Source organism: Phalangium opilio, unplaced genomic scaffold (genome assembly GCF_054372755.1).
Source record: "Phalangium opilio isolate 3A_F unplaced genomic scaffold, DU_Popi_V2 ptg000209l_1, whole genome shotgun sequence".
Classification (NCBI taxonomy): domain Eukaryota; kingdom Metazoa; phylum Arthropoda; class Arachnida; order Opiliones; family Phalangiidae; genus Phalangium; species Phalangium opilio.
In genome coordinates this window covers 1,975,198-1,992,771 of record NW_028324217.1, presented here as the reverse complement: position 1 = coordinate 1,992,771, position 17,574 = coordinate 1,975,198, and the positions used below count along the sequence as shown (strand labels likewise).

Genomic DNA, 17,574 nt, shown 5'->3' with positions numbered 1-17,574 from the left:
TTGTACCATTTTTTGAAAGTGGGAATTTATAATGACAGTTTGACTTGGGCTGCAGTACCAGTATCAGTATTATTTAGTGATCGTACGGGGTGAGATTTTTGTCGGGTCGGGTTGCGAAAAAAAACCCGGAAAATCGGGTCGGGTCGGGTCGGGGTTTCCTTTTTAATAATATAAATGGAATTAACATATTCTAAAAAATTATACATAGTAGCTATGTACTATGTAATGTAAGGAATTTATTTTCTGTAATTTAGTTCCAAGTTATCACTGCTTTAATGAATCCAATAGTAGGCGATTCTGCCATATCATTGCTATCTGATATAACGTCGTGGAAGGGATTGGGGTAACTAATTGTCCCAGAACAGGTGCGTCTTCCATCTGTAAAGTTTCCAAATTGTCCTTGCCCTTGGCAGTGGCTGAATGGGGTTTCTGGTACTCGTGAAACTCTTCTACCACTTTTTCAATTTTGAAATCAATTGCTCGCAACTTAACACACAATTAATACATTGGCGTTTGACGGACGACCATGAAATTGCCGAAATATATCAGTTTTCTACTGGCTTTCGAAGCCTCGACACAGAAAAAAATTAAATATTCAAGCTCCCCCTACTCAGATTCGAGTTCCTATCTACTGCAACACAAAGCGCGACCGTAAATAATAACTTACCCTCTACTACGGGCCCACCCCGAATTTTTTTTAACCCGACTTCAAAATTGACTGGCCGGGTCGGGTCGGGTCGGGTCGGGTTGGAAAAAGCCGGGGATCCCCGACTTCCCGGGTCGGGTTCGGGTTCCCCGTACGATCACTAGTATTATTCCCATAATCCCCCGCAGTTTTAGGTTACGCGTAAGCTTTTAGGCGCCACGTGGTATTGTTTACAGCAACAAGAACTACTAAAACTAGTGTGTAAGCAACAGTGCAATTAGCTCCAGTGATTCCAGATTTATTTTCTGTTATTTTATTAGTTACATAAAATTTTGTTAAATTGCTATTATTATTATGAAATTATCGAATTTGAGATTCGTCAGTTGCGTTGTTCATTTCCGTTAATTTTACGTCATTATTTTCACGTCTTTGAATAGGTTGCCCTTTATCGCTAGCCAGTCTGAAAATGCGCCAAAAAACGCGTGATTATTTAAGTTTAGGCAAAATCCTACTCTGGACTTTGTTTAATTTAATTAGGTTAAAATTGTTACCTCTCAAAGTCCAAAACTGTATCCGGTAAATGTTTATGTTGAGTTTCAGGCAGTAGAAAGAATATAGCGCTAGTAAGCAATGATAAACAACCGTAGAGGATTATGGGATAACTTTTACCGTAGAATCTACCCTGTTTGTTTAATTAGAAAATTTATTTAATTATTTGAGGTTTAGCATCTTAGGTTAGAAAGCATTTAAAGTACTTACAATAACGTCGGCAAATGGGCACAGAATCGAGCCAATCCTCCCGGAGGTCATGGCACCACTTACAGCAACCGCTCTCAAATTTGTTGGAAATAGTTCATTGGCGAAAACGTAAATTAGGGCGTATGCTAATGAGTTGGTCATTCTTCCCAGCATGGCAAAGGTTATTTTTAACCATAATAAATCTTTAATTAATAAAATATTAGGTTAAAATGTTTATACGGAGCGTTCTCCAAAAAGGGATGGTAATTACCGAAGTACAGGATGTTCATTCGTAACTTGTGGGTTAGGGGGTGCATGCATCCCTTGTGGGGGCTCAATCAAAATCTAAGGGCTGGTCATAGAAGTTACATTTAACATTTCATCGATTCACTCAAAATTCAGTTGATTTCCCATAGAACCATCCACGCATCCCACTCATGTACAATACTTCGGTCCTATAATTATCCCCCAACCCTTTTTGGAGCACAACTAGTATACTGAAACAACTGACCATCGCTAATGGGAATGACCGCCAGGAATATGATTCCAGTTACTATGAAACTGACCAATAGCCCTTGTCGTCTATTGAAATACTTTACTATCATGTAGTAGAAAAATACCACGGGAACTTCGGCTAATCCAGACAGCATTAAGTTGATGTATATTGAACCGCCTTCCAAACCAATTGACAGCGTGAATCCATGGTTTATAAACACAGTAGAGATGCTACAGTTTTAGTATATTATTGTTATAACAATATAGATAGAAAAGTTATCGATTTCCAAATATTATATTGATTTTTTACTATGATATGTAAAGAATGGCCGCTGTTTTCCTCAAGTGTTTGTTTTTCAAAAGATCCAGGAAAGACGCGTGTTCCGCATTTTGGTCCTGTTCGATTTTGGCTATTAGTTCGTCCATGATTGGTTTAATGTCCTCTATGACCTTGCCATTCTGTTTGGCTTGGGTCTTAAGTTGAGCTTCGGCTCTGTCGTATCGCTTTGTTGATAGCAACCATCTTGTAGATTCAGGGACCATCCTGTATTGTTATTATTATTATTATTATTATTATTATTATTATATAATTTTGTAATTAGTTTGCATTTAAATTATCGTTTTTCGAGCTTACCAGTAAATTAGAATGAGTAATGGTAATTGAAACGGTATTGAGGACACAATTAACAATGTCCTCCATTCCTGGACGAGCCAGGCGAGTAACGACACCAACATGGTACCCACACCCCACATTGCTGCGAAACTGTACACTAAAAGATCTCTATATTCGGGTCCAACTGATTCCACGTCTAAAATATTGAATTAAACCTACGTCACTTCGTGACAAGCTTATGGTGAACATATCTTATGAACTTATATTTAAAGCCCTAAAATTTATGTTTTACGTTAACTTACAAACGGCCATGAACGGACTCTGAACGAACCCGAATCCTACACCAATTAAAAATCGCAAGGCTAAGAACATGGGCATTGAGGTTGAGAAGACTATTATAATTGAGACGAGCGTCATGGCACCTTGACCCAGTAATGACAATGGTTTGCGACCGAATCTGTCAACAGTTCATAAATATAAAGTTATACATTCTTGTTTGCAAGGGTTATATTTAATTGCATCAGTTACTTGTCGGCTAGCTGACCAGCTGGTATGTAAGATACAAAGTTCCCAATTGAAAATAACATGTAACCCAATGAAATCATCCATTCTCGAGAGCAAACCAAATCCCACTGAAATAGATAAATTTATCATCGGTTTTAATCCATAGTTTAAGTTGATTAAATAATAAATGTATATTTATTTCAAATTGGAATTTAAACTCTATAACCTTAAATTACCAATGCATATCCTTACCTCTTCAGTGATTGTTGTGAAGGTCTTATTAGTATTAAAGACAAATTTCTCACATGGTATCTTACGTTTCAACAATTCACTGTTGAATAACGTTTCATTCCAACCGGGCTCCACTCTTTCGCACTCGTTGCTAAACCCAGACGTAACGTTTAAATAATCGGAATCGCAATTAAAATCAACTTTCTGATTGATAAATTGATAATTCATCATGAGGAAAGCCCAACATAGTGGTCGCATAAGCAACACGAAAAAAATACGTTTTTGGAAGAAACCGAATGGTCCAGTTACATCGGACAAGTCCATCTTTCTTTACTTTATTTCCTTCTTTATTTTTTGATTTGGAGTTTGTAATCCTTAGTCCCAAATGATGTAAAGCACAGCGTGTTTTTCTACAATTAACAAATATTTCTGATATCGCGAATTTATCTTCGATATTTGAGACGTTTCCGACGATTTAAAGATGATTTTGTCGTATCGAAGATGTAGATGTTTTTACTTAGTTAAATTCATACTGGGATGGTTGATACTATTTACACTAGGATGCGAGGCTACTTGGTGATGCATTTTTAACTAAAAGTTGCCTGACTTCCTGTTGTAAATGGTATCAATCCTCGTAGTTTGAAAAATGTGTATTGAAAAGTTGTTAGAAGGACGCGACGCGACTGGACGCTGATTGCAACTGTGATTGAAGGACTAAAGAAATGTTTGACAATTGATCATACCCATATTGGTTGGCTTAGCTGTTCGAGTTTCTTTGGTTTATGCCCAGTTTTAAATAGTGATTTCTGAAATGAACCCTTCAGTGTCGTCTGGTTGAGTTAGGGTTAAGACAAAACATTGATTGACGCAAAGACCATTACAAGAAGTCCGTATTGTTGGTAGCCATATCTTAATTAGTACTTAGGGGGAAACCAGTACAAACCACTGCATTACAGTAGGATATACTTTATTCGTCTTCTCAATAGCTAAACCATTCTTTCTTGGATTTCTATGCCGGCTAAGTTTTCTTTTAAGTGAGATTAGATTATGAACGTTTGCACCAAGCATAAAAGCGCTTTTTTAAAGTCTACTTTTAAGTAAGTAACATTCATTTAAGATAAGGATAGGTTGTTGAAAAGTTTTAATTCTTCTATTTATTACCAAGCGTATATTTGAAGACAAGTTTAATTATATTAAATTGAGATTTTGAAGTAAATTTAACGTAACCATGTGCACCACGTTTGTTTGACAAGAAAAAAGAAAATATATGTTTTTAGGGTGACTTGGAAGTTGTAGACTTATTTTGAATTGGAGTTCAGAATTCGCATATGCCATTAACACACCTTGCTGACATAAACCAGCTCCAAGTACCCTGTAATTATAATTAATTTAATGTATAAATTCCCCACAACAAAAGGCAAAAATAATTGTTGTTTAAGACGTATTTACAAGGATTTATATTTTAATACTTACGCAAGGTTCGCCATCTCGTACATTGATTTGCGTGTTTTGTCCATCTTCTGCCACACAATCTGTATGGCATTTCGTAAACTTGAAGGAATGATTTAATGTTAAAAATTGTAATCACTGATCGTTAGTAGGGTAATAATTGAACCGAAGGAGGCTACATTATATGAGTGGGATGCGTGGATGCTGGTTCTATGGGAAATCAATTTTGCAATTTTGAGAATCGAAAATGTTAAATGTAACTTCTATGACCAGCCCAGTTTGATTTTGATTGAGCCCCCACAGGGATGCATGCACCCCCTAACACAAGTTACTGATGAACATTAGAGTGTTTTTATGGATGAACCATTAAATTTGTTTAAGAAACTGAAGGGGTCATCCAATCATAAACACTTCTCCAATGTTAATTCATGATAACTTGTGGGTTAGGGGGTGCATGCATCCCTTGTGGGGCAAAATCTAAGGGCTGGTCAACGAAGTTACATACATTTAACATTTTCGATTCTCAAAATTCAGTTGATTTCCAGAACCATCCTTCCCACTCATGTACATACTTCGGTTCTATAATTAGCCTCCCTTATTTTTAATACCCTGTATAATGTTAATTTTAAATCTTACCAGGATACGGGATAGAGTAGCATTTTTCAGTTGTTCTTGACATTGTTGAATATCGTCGGTGCGATAACATTGTCCTTTCAAACATTGCTAAGTAAAAATTTTATTTTGAGGTTTTTTTTGGGAGATGTACCTTTTAACTTTATATGGAAAGATTACTTACACCGTCTTTGTAACATTTTACGCCATCATCTAGGGTTTCTGGTCTACTCAGGGGTCTCATACCTCTAAAAATAGAGTATCGCGTCTTGTACGCAATTTCTAATACACATTGAATCCTGCAGCCCTCAATTACCTGAAAAATAATCATAGTTTTTGATGTTAGGTCAGGGATAATCGTACTGAATGGTCAGGGAAATCCTTTAAAAATGCATGGAATTTGAATCTGAAAATTTCGTGGCATCCCTGTACTATTCACATACCCAAGCTGTCACGTTGCCTTCAGCCGTATCATTGAAACGTTCCCGACAATATTGGACGTATTTTTGCTTTTCCTTCATTTCACTCCCTAAACCGTCTTCATATCGCGTTTCACTGTCACTGTCACTGTCGTTGTCGTTGTCGTTGTCCGAAGTCCAGTTAGAATCATCCTCCTCACCTATTTAGGTAACCACATTTGGTGATTAACCAATAGACCCTTTTCAAATCTGGTGTGTTGAGCGCCACCTTGGGTTTTATTAAGACGGAAGGAAAATTGAAAGGACGGCACGTGGACAACAACAAAGACGTGCAAATTAAGATATGGCTTGCTTCAAACAACAAGGACTTCTGCATGGTAACTTTGAAGCCCTATATCGTCTTTGTTGCCGTCCTATCAATGTTCGGTCTTATATTGTTTTTAACGCAATATCTTGTTGATGTCGTTCGTTTGTCTGAACGTTTTGAAATAATTTCGTAAAATTGTTTTTCGTCTTACCTTTGGAAAACGTGACTAAGACTAGCAGGGAAATTATCGCAGTTTGAACGAAGTACTTCATCGTGTACAGTTGTTTTTTTCTTGTGTGTCGTGGCTTCATTCGTTCTTTATTTATATATAGTACGCGGTTTCGACAAACAAGTAGTTAATTATGAAGTTCTTCTTTTGTCTCTCTTATTGTGTTTTGATAATTATTAGTTGTTTATATTGTTACATCACAATAGCAATTACTAAGATTGCCTCTAGGTCAAAGTGTACGTGAAAGAAAAATAAGATTCAAAATTGTTTATAATTGATGAAATATGTAAAGAATATTCAGCTATTCTTAAATTTTAATCATTTGAAAGATTCAAAGAATTTATTTATATAATTTTTGAACTACAATAAATTTTATAGTGGGATCAGAAAAATAATTCTCTCAAAAGCTTTGTCCGTTTTAATTTAAAATTTATCCGTAAAAGGTTTCGCATTTTCCATCGTCGCATGTTCCCCAAAATCCCTGTAATTATATTCACCGTTAATTGGATTTGAAACTATTAATTAGCGACTAATAAACTTACGCATTGTATTCCGTCTTTCTTATTAATTGTTTTGCTCTTATCGGTTCCAACGCAACGCATCTTGCATTGATTGGTGAGCATACCCTGTCAAATAATTACTGTTATTGTTAGGGTTGTAATCTATACAGCCGATTTTGATTGAGCACAAGTTATCATCAACATTGATAAACTCTACTAGGTCTACTTTGAGATTCCATATTCTCAGGGATAGATTTAATTTTAAAAGTAGGAATGGAGAACAGAGTAATATCTGGGCGCGCGTCAAAGTCCCGGACCCCCTTCCACGGGACGGAGGGGGGTATGAAAGAAGAGACGGATGGGTCATAGCGACAGAGGTAAAAAGGAATTACGTCATTATTTTTCGCTGTCCCCGTCAGAAACGTCAACAAAACGTAGTTTAAAACTGAGCCAATAAGATAATTTAAACTTTTCGTTACATTACGTGTTGGAGGGAGGGGCTCTATACTGGGGTGGGCTATGAGTCGGAATAACTGAAGTAAATACTAACAGTTCTCCATTCCTACTTCTAAAATTAAATCTATCCCTGGTATAATATAGAACTAGTATACATTTTAGGATAATAATACTAGGCTATCTCTTTGAAGCTATTTGCTATTTCTATAATTGCCCTGTATGTTCTGGACAGGACAGCTGCATTGTAAAATAGCCTTGAAATCATTCATTTCGTTATATCCTTTTTTTGACAAGCCTAGCTCCCGTTGACGTAAATAATTTATCAATTTTAAATGAAATACCTGAACAATATTTTTCAAACTTCCATTGGTAGCTGCCATACAACTGTCATAATCCTCACTGTTGTGACAAGTTCCTCCGGCGCATTTCTATATAGACGAGAAAATATTTAATCTTCAGGTAACTTAATTTGATCACGTGATTATTGCCTACGGTTTCTCTACTTTTAATAGAGCCAAGAGGAGGGGGGGGGATAGTATTTACCTTATTTCTACCACAACGTGTACCAGATGGCATATTAACATTCCCCATCCACCAAGGAAATTCGCCACCGAATAACCCTGGTCTCATTTCGTTGCAAGTAGCCATACAAGGGTTGAAAGAGTTAACTTGTCCTTGGATTTCGTTTTGGGCTCGGTTGTTGAAACGTTCTTGGCACACCATGTCAGCCGCTTCGTCAGGTGCTAACGGGGCTTGGGTCGGGCCTGCTGAAGAAGTACTAGTCGGATTTGGCGTCGGTGACGAGGTTGGGCCATTGGGTGAAGTGCTACTTGAAGGTGTCGGGCTACTTGAGGGTGTTGGACCACTAGGTGAAGCGGTACTTGGACTTGTTGGCGAGGGAGACGCGGTTGTGGTTGGACTTGGCGGTGAAGCGGTGTTAGTTGTATCGCCTTGTCCTGCATGGAAATTGGGAAATTTTTATAAGGATAAAATTCAAACATGTTATGTAGTTTTTCTTTATGCAAGGTGTTCTAATTTTTCCCGAAATTAAGCTTGACTCCGAGTTAATTAACTCTTGTTAATTAACAAGAAATTTAATTACGACTAGTTACTTACCGTTTGCAAAGGCGAACAGAACGACCGTTAACAAACTTCCGTAAACACAGCGCATTTTTTAAACCTTCCCAAGCAATTTACAGATAATATTTAGTTAGATAATGACGCGGTCTATTTTATATCACAGAGTTTCACAATCAGTCCATTAATAATGACTGTGTGGTAGCTCCTGTGCCTGTCTTGTAACCGACTACAATTTTAACGTGTTTCGTATGTTATTTGACAATAGAAAGTAAAATCCATAAACGCAGCGTGTGATGGGAAATTTTGGAATTTCACTTTATTGTGTAACTAAAATTTTTGTGGGAAATATTAATTGTTACGTTTAACTGTCAAATTCATTCATTCAATTTATTTTAGAGGTTGCGTATTTATTAGATGCATTTGTGTTGTCAAAAATATTTTAGGATTGTGTTCGGTTGCGATGGTAAGTGCAACCCTGAATTGCTGTTTGTTTATTTATTTATGTCAAAGGGGTAAATTTACCATGGTAATGTAATGTTGCTAAGGGCATGAAACAAACTTGACTTATTATTTACTTATAATTGAAATGATATTTTAGTTTACAAATTTTTGGTAGTTATACTGTTTATTATTGTTCGTAATTAACATGAAAATATTTAATCTGGTACCTTTAACTTTTAATGCTACCAACGTATATCATTACTTTACATTGATTAACTTACTTAATTACTCCAAATAATTAGTTCAAATTTAATTAATAATTAACATAAAAATTATTAATCTAGAACCTTTAACTTTAAGATTTTAAAATGTTAATTAAGATTATATTAGTAATTAACCGTATCTAAGAAAAAGTCAAATTTCACTCAGAAGATCTGAGTAACTTGCTGATTCATAATTCATGCGTATATCCCGAATAACATCGAATACCGGCAACTGTAGAATCAAATTGGCAACGTGGATTATGATACCTCCTACTCTATCTTCTACATCCGATGATAACGCGATGCAATGGACACAGCCAATGGTGGTCAAGATAGCCGGCACTAACGGCAACATGGCCAAGGACATCTCGACGCATTTCGGTGGATCGCAGCAACATTTGCACTTGAAATTGGGTTTAAGTAACTTGATCATGTAATAGACACCCACGTAAGACACGATGGACGCCGCCCCTGTCCATATTTGGAGTTGCGTCCAGTTGCTGGCGTTTTCCTTGTACTTTGGACATTTGAAACCGGCCATTAAGAAAGAGCCGTTGATCAAGTGTCCGATGAAACAAACGGCAATGACTATAGCTCGACCCACGTTCGTCGCCATTTTCCTATCACGTGGTAACCTCGATAAATATGAGTAAATGAAGAAAAAATAATTAGTATCGGACTTCAAGATATCTTCTAGGCCTACATACATTTCAAATATGAAATTAAAGGCTAAAATTTAGAATTAAATAAATTGCTTACTGTTAAGAGTTTTGATGGAATACCTATCGCCAACGTTATGAAGCCACGCAGTTTATGCTTAAATTTGATCTGGAAATTCCTTAGAAAATTTTGTCCTCAGTTGGAGACCATTAGATTATTTTAAAATATATTTTTCTTTGGACTTTGTTGTTCTTTTCATTTATGCCGTTTTTTATTCGATTCCATTGGCTACTAGAAATGTGCCACCATGCCACCATTGAGCATTATTAAAGGAGACGTCACGTAGATACGTTTAATGCGATGTTAAAGGAACATTAGTTATCACTCCAATAAAACTATACTCCATGGAAAATTGAAAGATTGGAACTCCCATGCATTGTTTACCCTTTTTTTATCTTGAAATTTTGAGTTTTTTTTTTTGTTTTTCAATTTAATGCCTCTTTCTTCACAAATGCTTTTAATTGAATCTGAAAATTATTAGTATAAAATTATGGCAACCCCGATCGAGGTTACCCTATTAAAAAAATTCAAAAGAGACGTTTCAAAGTGTTGAAAGAAATGGTAGGTAATCTTTGTTCATTTATAAAAATTAATACAATTGTTTTTTGGTTTATATATTCAACAAATAATATTGTTCTTAATTAACTATTATCACTTAGTTAAATCTATTGTAATAGTTCGATAAAATTTTCTTACATACTTATCTTAAAATCTCATATCTTTAACAATGATATTCTGTAAGGTATTTTAGCCTATTAATTTTAATCAATTAACTGGATTCATTTAGTTCATAATATAAAGAATAGTCCACAAAAGGGAGGTTAATTATGGGATTGAAGTATTTATTGTACATGAGTGGGATGCGTGGATGGTTTGTTCTATGGGAAATCTACTGAATTTTGAGTGAATCGATGAAATGTTAAATGTAACTTCTATGACCAGCCCTTAGATTTTGATTGAGCCCCCACAAGGGATGCACCATTGCACCCCCTAAGCCACAAGTTATAAATAAACATTGGTGAAGTGTTTATGATTGAATGACCCCCTTAATTATTGTTTGTTCAGTTACTTACGTATTAAATTTAAGGGGTCATCCAATGATAAACACTTCTCCAATGTTCATTCGTAACTTGTGGGTTAGGGGGTGCATGCATCCCTTGTGGGGGCCAAAATCAAAATCTAAGGGCTGGTCATAGAACTTATTACATTTAACATTTCATCGATTCAATGAAAATTCAGTTGATTTCCCATAGAACCAGCATCCACGCATCCCCTGCACTCATGTACAATACTTCGGTCCTATAATTACCATGTAGGCTCCCATTTTGGAAGAACACCCTTTATAATAGTAATTCATTAACACCCATACAACCAATTAATCTTAATTAAGTATTAACAGAGTTAATACCCATTGTTCTCCTCTCAAAATACGACACCTGTGTAACCCCAACAACAACTGGCGGAGTCGGTGTTCGTTCAACGACAAGGCCCGTAATTTCATCATCATCCTCTTCATAATTCATCCATACATCCCGACAAACATCGCAAATTGGTATCATTAAAACCAAATTAATTGAGTAGATGATCAAACCCCCTTGCTTATTAAACGTATCAGCTGGTAACTTGGCGCAATGGACCAAGCTAATTATGCTCATGATCGCTGCCGCTAACGGGATCAAGGCCAGTATAAGCGAGACGCATTTTGGTGGATCGCAACATGACGGGCATTTTAAGCTGGGTTTGAATGTCTTGATGACGTAATAGATGCCAATGTACAAGACCATTGACATGACCCCGGTCCAAATTTGGACTTTTCGCCATTTGTCGTCCTCGTACTTTGGACATTTATAACCGGCTATGATGAATGATCCGTTGATCACGTGACTGATAAAGCATATAAAGATGGTACAACTTCGGCCCGCACTTGTCCCCATTGTCTAATAGCGTGTTAAAGGGAAATTGCAGTTAGAAATCACCTTTTAACTCTGGTTCTATAATGGATACGGGGAAGTTCTTTGAGTATGTCATAGTCCTACCAATCCTCTTTCCAATGATACCAAATACTTGGGGTTTACGACAATTAAGGTAAATAGCCCAAACCAAACTTTATCTCCATAGGATTAAAGGGGCTTGTCGAACCATGGGACAAGCTCTTCCTCATAGAGCTTAGGACATAGCGAGTGGGTAAAAAAGGGGAGGAGGTTTTACAGCCCCTTTAACGGGTCATCTCAATTTTACATTAGACTTTGAAGGGTCATAACTATGGTTGTATGAGAGATACAATAATCCATTAAGGTATGGGTAATTTGGTAAAATTTAAAAATTTACTTACTTAATTTAGAGTTGATGTTGAATTAATAATACAATTCAGATATTTTCGATTCTCGTTACGCCTATTCGTTAATTAAATACGTTGGAATTTATGCAGCGACTTTATTTTATATACTCAAAAGTTATCGACGTATTGATCAGATTAGAATATGAAAGTAAATTTCTTCCGTCACTTTGCGAGTAAGCTTTGCTCAGGTTCGTTGTTCGCCAAGGACGCCTGCGATTAGACGAGCATACGCTTCTCAGTAACGTTACAACAGTTCTGATTTTGATTAGGAATCCAGTGTTATCTTATGAGATTTGTTTATATGGAACCGAATGATGATGGCATTTTTACCTTTCGGACCACTGCTTTCGAGTTATGATTTCAAAATGTGTTTTAGAGATGACCCCTTTATTAAATTAGAAATAATTGTCTAAATCAGTTTCTTAATTAATTAAATTTAACGGGGTCATCCGTAAAATACTGATATTACAATCTTAACTCGATTTGAAACAGTGTCCCTTAGGGTTAGGACAAACAAAATGTCATAGATAGAAGTTACATACTCAAAATCAATTTCCCAAAGAACATCCCCAGTCTTAATTAAGGAAAAATTGTGTATCCATATATATCTCCCATGTTAATTTCTATGATTTCGGGTTTTGTGGGTATACCGGGCTTGAGAACTTACTATCCGTTACACCGTCCGAGGTCCTAATTCTGATGGCTTTGTTTCATTGGTTTTCAAGGCACAGCGAGAAATATTACAAATTCGCCATGGGTAAAATTCGTCAAACATAATGATAAGTTTAGCTAGCTCCTCCCACAAAGCTCGCCTAGATACGTTGAGAAATTAAAATGGCGCGTACACAATGATTCCTAGTGGCTGTATGCATTCCTGATTCGGTTGATAATAATAACCAAAGCCCAAGTTATTTTTTAATTAATCTTTATTATATTATATTATATCTTTATTATATTATATTATATTTAATATACATCGCTTACAAAATTACTTAACTAATTTTATGTCGATACCTATTTTCTTGTAAATCTTCTGTAACGCATCAGTCTGTTCACTTCTAATGTATAGGTCCTTCCCGTCCCTATTCATCTTACTCGCACCTGTCCCAGTAACCTTTATAACGAGTGTCCTCTTTCCTGTAACTGAAACGTAATTACACAATTAATTTTAATACCGTCAGTTAAACCAGGAGTCCATCACACTCACAGGGGGGTTATGGACTTCTGATTAAACGTATAACGTTAGAAACGGCGACGGTCGTCCCAACAATAACGCGGGGAACTCAGATATCCCATAATTCCTTTCTATAAAATCCTATATTGAACCCGTCCTATATTATACCATGGATAAATTTAATTTTAAAAGTAGGAATGGAGACCGGTTAGTATTTACTTCACTTATTCCGACTCATAGCCCACCCAGTATAGTATAAAGCCCCTCCCTCCAACACGTAATGTAACGAAAAGTTTAAATTATCTTATTGGCTGCTCAGTTTTAAACTACGTTTTGATGACGTTGCTGACGGGGACGGCGAAAAATAATGACGTAATTCCTTTTTACCTCTGTCGCTATGACCCCCCTCTCGCCTCTTCTTTCATACCCCCCCCCCCCGTCCCGTGAAAGGGGGTCCGGCCGGGATTTTGACGCGCGCCCAGATATTACTCTGTTCCTCATTCCTACTTCTATAATTAAATCTATCCCTGATTTTAATTAAGTTCCTCTGAATTTTCAAAGTAAAATCCAATTTGTTATTTCTTATTTATTTTAGATGTTTCTACATAGTTTAAGCCAAAAATATGATCAATTTTAGTTCTATATTTTCCTATAGAAACAAATGTCTTTTTTTCTCCTATAAAATCCTATAATTACAGTGGAAAACCATTCCTATTTTTCCTATAAGGAGTTTAAATTTTTGACTGGGCTTTCCTGTATCGTCTAAGTTTGATAAAGCTCAAAACTTACCATCAGAAATTGTCAAAGCAAGCACCAACAGCGATATTACGAAGATAGCTTTCATTTTGATTTATTCTGGAGGCCGGATCTCAGTTCGGCAAAATACAGAGTAGAGTCGAAGTTGTTTTTCTTGTTGAAGTTGAACAATTTCAGTTGCGAATGCTATTCACGTTACCGTGTTCCAAGTATTTATGTTCAGTATAGAAAACATTAACATAATGGATCCAAGGGAGATAAAATACAATAGCTACGTGGACATCGCGAGTCAAAAAATTTAAAACTAAATTACCATTTGTTATAGAAAAATAAAAACATAAAAATGAAAATTATATTTTAAATTACGCAATTGTTCGCGAGTCAGCGAAATGGCTTTTGTTTTATGCGCAACATTAAGCGAAACAAAGGCAGAACGCGAAATTATGGGTTACATGAAAAATATAAGTGTTGACAAAAGAAGAAAAGGACAGTTTACCGAAAATGGTAACGCAAGTTTACGTACAATAGTGATAACGTGGCTTAGCAAGTTCAGACTAAATAGGACCTAGATGGAACTTGGTCCTAGCTGCAAAATTAATTAACCACCACCCACCGAGTGTAGTTAGGACTTCAATTGACTCGCTTAATTCCGTCGTTCTCCTTCTCGAACTAGTTAGTTATCTCGAGTACTTTTAAGTCCATCTCTCAGTAGTATTACGAACTTGTATTGCTAGTGCCATTCATACTTATGGAACGGAACATATCACTTATAAACTTATGGTGGTATAGGCATACTAATGAACTCAATTTATCAAACATCGATATTAAAATGAAATGGTTGCTTTAATCTGTCGATATTTAATGATTGGCGCATTAACAAGTATTGAATGTATTGCAATTGTCATCCACACACACAGCACATTGTTGTCATAATACACAGACATCCGATGTTTCAAGTTAAGATTAGAGTATCAGTATTTTGCGAATGACCCCTGAAATTTAATTAATAAAGAAACTGAACAGAAAATAATTTTAATTTAATTTAAGGGGTCATCCCTAAAACACACTTTAAAATCATAACTCGAAAACAGTGTCCCTTAGGCAAACAAAATGGAGATAGAAGTTAATACATTTTCAACTCAAAATTGATTTCCCAAAGAACACTGATCCCCCTTAAATTAATTTATGCATGCAGACTTATGAGAAACACCCTGTACGGTCGATTTCCAAATCCAAATCATTTAATTATTTTGTTTATTTGCACGGATATCTTTATTATTAATTATACATTTTTTTAATTAAGGTTAATACATAATTTTCAAATAATGTTTTACAAGATTATCCATGAAGCAGGCCGGTTTTTCATAATAAATTATTATTATCTGGATTAAAGTTGAGAGGCAAGGCCAAACTTCCGCCAATACCGAATAAATCGGTGTCAAGCCTAAGGTCTCCGTTACCGGGATTCGACAACGAAGCTGACACTTGCCCTGTAATTGAAAATTGAAATACAGTAAATCAAACACAGTTTTAATATCGCTTATCAAACGTACTTAAAGGCATTAAGGGAGCCCAGCGGTCCAATAATTCATATAAAATCCTATATTTTTGAACCTGTCCTATATTATTTTGCTATAATTTCATGAAAGGTATGTCCTATATATCCTATATTTTTTAAATTTAGTTTTGGGAAGTTTTCCTATATAGTTTAGCATCAAATTTAATTTATCAAAATTTAGTTAACTCTTTTAAAATAGGGATCACATTTGAGTAGACATGTCCGAAATTGCTTCAAAGGCTCGCTCAGGATTTTTTTAAGTTCCTCTGAATTTTCAAAGTAAAATCCAATTTGTTATTTATTATTTATTATTTTTTCTTTAGATTTTTCTACATAGTTTAAGCTAAAATAGTATTTTAAATGATCTTCATTTTTATTCCTATATTTTCCTATAAAAACATAACACATTTGTTTCTCCTATAAAATAATATAATTCCAGTTAAAAAAAATTCCTATTTATCCTATAAGAAATTAAAATTCATTGCTGATCTCCCTGAAGTCTAAGTTTAGTTAGCTTCAAAACTTACCATTAGCAATTACGATAGCAACCAACAGCAACGAAATGACGAAGATAAGTTTCATTTTGAATTTTTTAGGAGTAGTTTGAAATTAGAATTTCGGGATTATTCTGGAACTCAGTTCAGACGATGCGAGTGTCTTTAGTGAAGAAGAACAAGTTGAGCTGCGAATGAAGTCCACGTTACCTTGTCTCAAGTATTTATATTCGGTATAATGGGGGTTACGTGTCCACAAGTGAATAATTTAAATTTCAATAACCATTTGTTATAAACCAATTTACAAATTTCCAAGAACCTTCTGTTCTCTAGTCAGCGAAATGGCTTTTTTTTTATGTGCAACATTAACGGAAACAAAGGCAAAACTCCAAATTATAGGTTACATGAAAAAAATATACGAGTTGGCAAGGAGTAGGACAATTGAAGTTTGTGATAATGGTAACGTAAGTTGACGTGGCATTGGAATACAATGGTGATAACGCGGTTTTAATTAATGTCTCGCCGGGTACGAGTTGTTTAGAGAAATGTAGGGTACGTTCAGTAACTCTCTTCGATGACAGCGCTTACTAAGCGATGTCAAATTTTACCAACTGTACGCTTATTTTGCGTTTACGGTTTTGACGTCATGATACTCAGCGCTTGCCCATCAAAAAAAACCATCAAATCGATATGGTTTTGATGATGGCGTGACGTAGCACTTGACTGTTCAACACTTGACAGACAAAAAGTTGGCGCGGGATTTAATGCTATTCCTACAGTAATTGTATTAGTTCGCTTCGCAAAACTACTTCTAGCATTCAAATGGACAAAATTTTCTTGAACAATTTCATTATTTGCGAGCTCGTTAATAATTGAAGAGAACCATTGGCGCTTCGTAACGTTTTGAGGACAGTAAGACGTTTCCCCAATTCCATTTTCGAAAACAGCGCTAACTTCAACATGTTACTTTTCCGTCCAACAACCTTTTACGTCACTGTGACGTCTCGAGCCCATCAACCAAACATCAAGAAAACCGCGATTATCTTCTGATTTTCGTTACTGAACGTACCCGTAAATTAACATAAAGTATGGGTTTATGACGTCACGAAGAGGTATTACGCTGGATGTGTCTGTGTGTTTGTGTCTTTGTCACCACGTTCGCAACCTCGCAGCTGGCAAATCGGAGCTTACGTGTTCGCAGAACTTCACGGAAAGCAATTTTGACTCCTACTCCAATATCAACGTTAGGATTAAGAGTAAGCCTCGATCGTCTAGTGTTACGATCGAGGGGTCGGTCATTCATGAAATCCCGTACGCTACCCGTGAAATCCAATTTAAGAAATCCGAAATCAATGCTGATTTTGAAATCAAACAAAAAATCCGAAATCAGCAACGAAATCACAAAATCAGTAAAAAAAATCACAAAATCAACAAAGAAATCACGAAATCAGAAGCGAAATCACGAAATCAGAAGCAAAATCAGTAAAGAAATCGTGAAATCCATTACAAAATTCACGAAATCCAAAATCAAAAAGAAGAAAATCCGACGTA

At 35.8% G+C, this 17,574-nt stretch overlaps 3 protein-coding genes across 3 annotated transcripts; all 3 read right to left on the bottom strand.

Annotated features, from left to right (window-relative positions):
- Positions 1–935: 935 nt before the first annotated feature.
- On the bottom strand, positions 936–3,792 carry LOC149618297 (organic cation transporter protein-like). Its single transcript, XM_089854397.1, has 9 exons — positions 3,249–3,792; positions 3,021–3,124; positions 2,795–2,949; positions 2,514–2,688; positions 2,190–2,423; positions 1,896–2,110; positions 1,406–1,587; positions 1,198–1,328; positions 936–1,106 (listed from the first exon to the last, which is right to left on the bottom strand). The coding sequence occupies exons 1-9, from the start codon at positions 3,549–3,551 to the stop codon at positions 1,007–1,009; spliced, it is 1,599 nt and encodes a 532-aa protein (XP_089710523.1). The 5' UTR covers positions 3,552–3,792; the 3' UTR covers positions 936–1,006.
- Positions 3,793–4,070: 278 nt separating this feature from the next.
- On the bottom strand, positions 4,071–6,309 carry LOC149618296 (uncharacterized). The gene is made up of 6 exons (XM_089855171.1): positions 6,226–6,309; positions 5,732–5,907; positions 5,473–5,604; positions 5,313–5,399; positions 4,701–4,778; positions 4,071–4,599 (listed from the first exon to the last, which is right to left on the bottom strand). The coding sequence occupies exons 1-6, from the start codon at positions 6,284–6,286 to the stop codon at positions 4,543–4,545; spliced, it is 591 nt and encodes a 196-aa protein (XP_089711297.1). The 5' UTR covers positions 6,287–6,309; the 3' UTR covers positions 4,071–4,542.
- Positions 6,310–8,925: 2,616 nt separating this feature from the next.
- Positions 8,926–9,806, bottom strand: LOC149618295 (uncharacterized). The gene is made up of 2 exons (XM_089855797.1): positions 9,743–9,806; positions 8,926–9,618 (listed from the first exon to the last, which is right to left on the bottom strand). The coding sequence occupies exon 2, from the start codon at positions 9,597–9,599 to the stop codon at positions 9,135–9,137; it is 465 nt and encodes a 154-aa protein (XP_089711923.1). The 5' UTR covers positions 9,600–9,618; positions 9,743–9,806; the 3' UTR covers positions 8,926–9,134.
- Positions 9,807–17,574: the final 7,768 nt, after the last annotated feature.